Genomic DNA, 6,000 nt, shown 5'->3' with positions numbered 1-6,000 from the left:
GATGTGAGAAGAAGGATTAGGTATGAGGATACCATCATCTTTGATGATTTCAGCCCTGCCGCTGGCCACGGGCTCATCAATGGCCATCCAAATAATGGCCAGCACCATCTCCTCCATGGGGTTAGGATAGGCAGGCGTGCCTATCCCCCTCCGGCTAGCTCCTGCTGCCTCCGGTTATGCACCACCTTGTCCTGCAAGGGAGAGGGAAATGTGTCAGTGAGTGTGGTGCAATGGCTTTGGGTGATGAGGCTATCATGGTTGAATAGCTGGCAGTGTGTGCAAGCTGTGAGATGTGGGTGTGAGGCTTGCAGCTGTGTTAAGTGTGTGAGTGTGAGGTGAAGCGTTGAATGTTTGGTATGAGTCCTGATTGATAGGGAGTGATGGAGTGTGGTGCATTGAGCAGTGGCTGAGGCTAGTGGTACAGTTGGTAGGATATGGTATTTGAAGATGTATTTACTGACCTTGACCACTCGTGTGAGGTCATTGAACTTCATACGGCACTGCATCCAGAACCTCGGGGCTTGGCTCCTGGCATTGACTGCTATCTGCTCCCACTGCCTTCTGAGCATGTCTGGAGAGCCTCCTGGCCCCCTGTGGATACAGCAAATCTCTCCTCCTTTCCATCTCCTCCACCAAGGCCCCTGGTATGGTGTCAGAAAACCTTGGAGCCTGCTCTCTTCCATATTGTACCATTCTTAAGTGTTTCCCAGGTCAAATTCAGTTCCAGTACCTGCTGCAGCCACAATGCACCTCCCATTTAAGAGGTGCAGGCTAACTTTAGGCAGTGCAGGCTAGATTTAACTGGTGCTAGCCTCTCACGATCTTGGGCCCCCTGCTGATGCATGCAATCAATCAACAGCACGGTTAGCGCTGGCTGCACGCTGAAATAATTGAAATGAGCAGGCAGCACAAAGTTGGCATGCTGCCTACATTACATTCAACAGGTGCAGGTTAATTGTGCATCGCGATCCCACCCCACCCGCCCATTTTCAGGGTTATTGAATTTAGCCCCCAATATCTTTACCCTTGCTAATTTTCAATAATATAATTGAGACTTAATCTTGGACTAAGGAACATAATAAAAGATGGGTGTGTCCTACCCATGTCAACATAGCTGAGGTCAGTAAACTCAGACGTTGGACCCCCACTAACCAGTCCATTGCTCCCTCTACCTCTGTACATGTCATGTATTTGTCATCTATTTTCATCTATTCCTCCTTCAAACAGTACAGTAATCCATCCAGTCACTAATATAGGAACACTAATATAGGACGCCATTCAGCCCCTTGAGACTGTTCTGCCATTCAAATAGATCACGGCTGATCTGCACCTCAACTCCATTTGCCCGCCTTTGATCCATATCCCTTAATACCTTTACCCAACAAAAATCTATCGATTCTAGTCTTGAAAGCTCCAATTTACCCCCAGCATCCAGAGCCTTCTAACAGGGAGAGTTCCAGATTTCCACTGCCCTTTGTGTGAAAAAGTGTTACCTGATTTCACTCCTGAACTGCCTGGCTCTGATTTTAAGATTGTGACCCCTTGTTCTGGATTCCCCCACCAGAGGAGATGGTTTCTCTCTATCTACCCCATCGAATCCCTTTTGTAATTTTAAAGACCTTGATCAGATCACCCCTCAACCTTCTAAGCTCAAGGGAATACAAGCCAAGTTTGTGCAGCCTGGCCTCATAATTTAACCCTTTAAGCCCTGGTGAAACTTGAGCATCCCAACGTTGAGTCTTTAAATTGTAAAAGGTTTTAATGTCCTAACTGCCTGCTTGCTACCTCCTCAGCAATGTGGCAGTCTCTGAGATGTGTTTTTTTCCTTATCTGTCTCCAAAATGTTCAGGCTTATCCTCAGCAAAGTCTCCAACATGCGTGTGTGGAAGGGACAGGGTGGGTAAGGAATGATAAATGCATTTCTCTGAATTGGCCGCGCCTTAATGGCACGTGACAGTTGAGTGACATAACGGCTTTGCCCCGAACTGCGACTGACAGATGTTGCTGAGGAGGTAACGGGCAGTCAGGACTTTAAATCATCAACAATTTAAAGACTCAACACTGGGATTCTCGCCAGGATGCGTGAGATAGTGCATGTCCAGATTGGGCAGTGTGGTAACCAAATTGGAGCTAAGGTAAGTGCAGGTTACAAGTGCAATTTCAGGTTACTGTGAGGTTTTATTTGATTTGCGAATGCTCTCCCCTCCTCCCCTGAAGGCGCTGAATCGTGCAGTTGGATGGATACTGGCCTTGGCCGAGAGATCATGGTTCATGTTTTAACTGTGGCTCAGTAGACTCACCTGAGTCAGAAGGTTGTGGGTTCAGTTCCACTCCAGAGACTTGAGCACAAAAATCTAGGCTGGGATTCCAGTGCTGCACTGTCATGGATGCCGTCCTTCAGATGAGGCATTAAACCGAAGCCACGATCAAGTGTAGATGTTAAAAGATCCCACATCACTCTTTGAAGAAGGTCGGTGTCCCAACCAACATTCCGCCCTCAACCAAAAACAGATTAACAATTGCCATTTATACACACATAACAACAGTATTGTATGTGAATCGTATTGAGATGGTTCGGAGAGCTAGGATGCTTTATGTGTAAGTCTCTTTTTAAAAGAACATAACATAATAGAAGCGTTTTACACAATTAAAATGTATTTTGACTCAGATAGTTGGAAAATATTAAAAGATTAATATCTTTAGTATTTAATGTCGTAAAGCTTAGAAAAAAATAATTTCGAGGTGCTTAATTGTCTATTATTGTGAATTTCTTTGTGTCGAACTGGTAGATTTAATGATGCAGCCTTCTAAAATGTAAACGTCCTGCGGGGTGGTTAATATGAGTGGCAGTGTGGTGAGTAACTAGATAAGGGCAGAAATGAGCATGGGGGTTTCTCTGAAATGCCTTTCAGCCTTGTTTACACATCCCTGTTCTGCTGCAACCTCCTCTCAGGGATACTCATCTAACAGGAGCTGGAGTCAGGAGTGCAAATAGAAACAGCAACCAGCACCCCATCAGTAAATGGATAAATCCACTGTTTGTTGCTTACTGACTGATAGAGGTTCACATACTGTGCTAGCGAATCTGGCCTTGACTCTAATGCCTCCCACTGTCAAATAGTCTGATGAATGGTTCATTGTGTGTATGTATGTATTGGGGGTGTGTGTATTTGTGAGTGTGGGTGTGTATATGTGTGCGGGTATGTGTGTATATATGCATGCGTGTGCGTATGTATGGGTGTGTGTGTGTGTGTGTATGTGTTTGCGGGTATGTGTGCGTGTCTGGCGGGTGTGTGTACATAGAATGACATAAAATGTATAGCACAGAAACAGGTCCTTTGGCCCATCTGGTCCATACCAGTGTTTATGCCCAACACGAGTCTCCTCCCACTCCTCTTCAGCAATCCCTATCAGCATAAGCTTCTGTTTCTTACTCCCTCATGCGTTTATCTAACTTCCCCTTAAATGCATCTATGTGTGTGGGTGTGTGTATGTGTGTGTGTTTGTATGTGTGTTTGTATGTGTGTGGGTTTATGGGTGTGTATGTGGGGGTGTGGGGGTGTTTGTGTGGGGGGATGTGTGTGTGTGTGTGTGTGTGTGTGTGTGTGTGTGTATGTGTGTTTGTATGTGTGTGGGTTTATGGGTGTGTATGTGGGGGTGTGGGGGTGTTTGTGTGGGGGGATGTGTGTGTGTGTGTGTGTGTGTGTGTGTGTGTGTGTGTGTATGTGTGTTTGTATGTGTGTGGGTTTATGGGTGTGTATGTGGGGGTGTGGGGGTGTTTGTGTGGGGGGATGTGTGTGTGTGTGTGTGTGTGTGTGTGTGTGTGTGTGTTTGTATGTGTGTGGGTTTATGGGTGTGTATGTGGGGGTGTGGGGGTGTTTGTGTGGGGGGATGTGTGGGGTGTGGGTGTGTGTGTGCTTTACAGAGATTTATCAACAAAAAACACTTTGGGCTCGATTTTCATTGAGCCGTGGAGTCGGGCTTGGAGGCGTGCAGGGGGTTAAAATCGCAAAAACTGGCGGGCGGGCGGGCCCCCCGCCTGGTTCCCGACTCCGAGCAATTTTAACTCAGGCGGGTCTGATGGTCCCGACTCCATCCCGGGTCCAACAGGCGGGACTGGTATTTAAGGCCCTTAATAACTACTAAATGGCCTCTATAATCCTATTTTAACAGGCCCTTGCAAATTTAACCCTTTTCCCACATGAAACGTGCCTGGTGGGAAACACGAATGGGAAACCTGGCAGGAGCACTATTGGATTGCTGACTATCAACTGCAGGTCAACCATTAAAGAGGTGATTTGATCAGCCATCATTTGCAGGTGGCAGGACTTAGTGGTCTCAGGTCTGGGGCAACTTTTAAAAGGCTTAACCACACCTGTGGAAGTTTGGAGCCTGACACCCATCTCCAGTGTGACCTCCTGGGAAACCCCTCTCGCCACCTTCCCTCAGCGCTTCCTCAACGGAGGCATATACCAGAAGCATGGGAGCCATTTATTTCCTTCCCATCTGGGCATTAGAGGAGCTCGAGCACCAGCCGCGGCAGCAGCAGAACCAGGAACAGCAGCAGCAGCAGCAGCAGGAGCGACAGGCTGCTGCTCACCCACCTGAGGCTGCACAGGCCAGAAGGGGCCAGCGCCTGGAAGCCCGTTGGTGCAGGAGATACCCCCCAAACAGAGTCTACAGATGCAGGGTCACCTATCTCAACATGTCTGAGCAGCAGTGCCAAAGGCGGCTCCGACTTTCGCGAGAGGTAGTGACTGACATCTGCGCAATGCTGCAACAAGACCTGCTGCCCAGAGGACCAGGTGGACAAGCATTACCAGTGGCCGTCAAAGTCACCACCGCAATCAGCTTTTTTTGTCTCAGGCTCATTCCAGGGATCATCAGCAGACATCAGCGGCATCTCCCAGGCGGCCGCACACACTTGCATAACGCAAGTAACCAATGCCCTCTTTGCCCTCGAGCACTATCACATCCATTTCACCAAGGATCGAGCAAGTGTCACGGCGCGAGCAGTTGGATTAGCTCATCTGGCAGACTTTCCAAGGGTGCAGGGTGTTGTTGACTGCACACATGTGGCCCTTAAGGCACCCCATCGTAATCCAGGTATTTTTGTCAACTGCAAGGGCTTCCACTCCCTCAACGTTCAGCTGGTGTGTGACCACAAGAAGGTGATTTTGCATGTTTGTGCCATGTACCCTGGCAGTTGCCATGACTCCTTCATACTGCGCCAGTCTAGCGTGCCTCCGCTATTCAGGCCGCCAGACCAACTTAACGGATGGCTACTTGGAGACAAGGGCTGTCCCCTGAGGATGTGGCTGATGACGCCGTTGAGGAGACCATCCAATGAAGCTGAGGAGAGCTACAACTCCAGCCACATGTCCACCAGAGCCATAATCGTGCAAACCATTGGTTTGCTGAAGATGCGCTTCAGATGCCTGGATAGATCAGGTGGAGCCCTGCAGTACTCAGCAGTCAAGGTCTCCAGAATCGTCGTGGTTTGCTGTGCACTTCACAACATGGCACAGCGTCGTGGCTTGCAGATTCCTGAGGACCAAGTGGCTCCTCACATATCCTCCTCAGATGAGGAGGAGGAGGGCGAAAATGACCATCCTGCAGAGGCCCATCAACCAGCGGCAGCATTACGCGAGAACATTGTTGCCTGGGATGCAAGGAACGCACTCATCCTGGCCAGATTTGCTTAGCCTAGTCAATCAAACACTTTTGCCTCGCAGCTTCTTACTAGAGCATTGACAATGGCCAAGAACCAGAGGATTCCTAGCACTCTGACCACCATACTGACAGCTGCAAGTATTCCTAAGGCCTCAATGTGGAAGTCCCAATAGCGAAATGACAGACGCCACAACTGAAACATTTGCCATCAGAAATTTTATGTACAATTACGACGTGATGGCATTTTTACACTAAACACAAAATTCCACCCAAGTGACTACTCTTGTGACTACTAGTGCTTTATCTTCCTCTTACGCGTGCTCCTAC

General features: G+C 48.4%; 1 protein-coding gene across 1 annotated transcript in view; it reads left to right on the top strand.

Moving 5' to 3' along the window:
• Nucleotides 1–1,973: 1,973 nt before the first annotated feature.
• The window catches only part of LOC147108517 (tubulin beta-6 chain), a 30,598-nt gene continuing 26,571 nt past the window's right edge, over nucleotides 1,974–6,000 (top strand). The window contains exon 1 of the mRNA XM_086005170.1: nucleotides 1,974–2,135. Within this exon, the coding sequence (XP_085861296.1) occupies nucleotides 2,079–2,135 (57 nt within the window). The 5' untranslated portion in view covers nucleotides 1,974–2,078. The remainder of the gene's footprint in view (nucleotides 2,136–6,000) is intronic.

The sequence above is a fragment of the Somniosus microcephalus genome, chromosome 13 (assembly GCF_052327205.1).
Source record: "Somniosus microcephalus isolate GS21.2 chromosome 13, FLI_Smic_1.0, whole genome shotgun sequence".
Lineage (NCBI taxonomy): Eukaryota > Metazoa > Chordata > Chondrichthyes > Squaliformes > Somniosidae > Somniosus > Somniosus microcephalus.
Note: the sequence above shows the minus strand (reverse complement) of the source record. Positions and strands in the feature narration are given on the sequence as shown.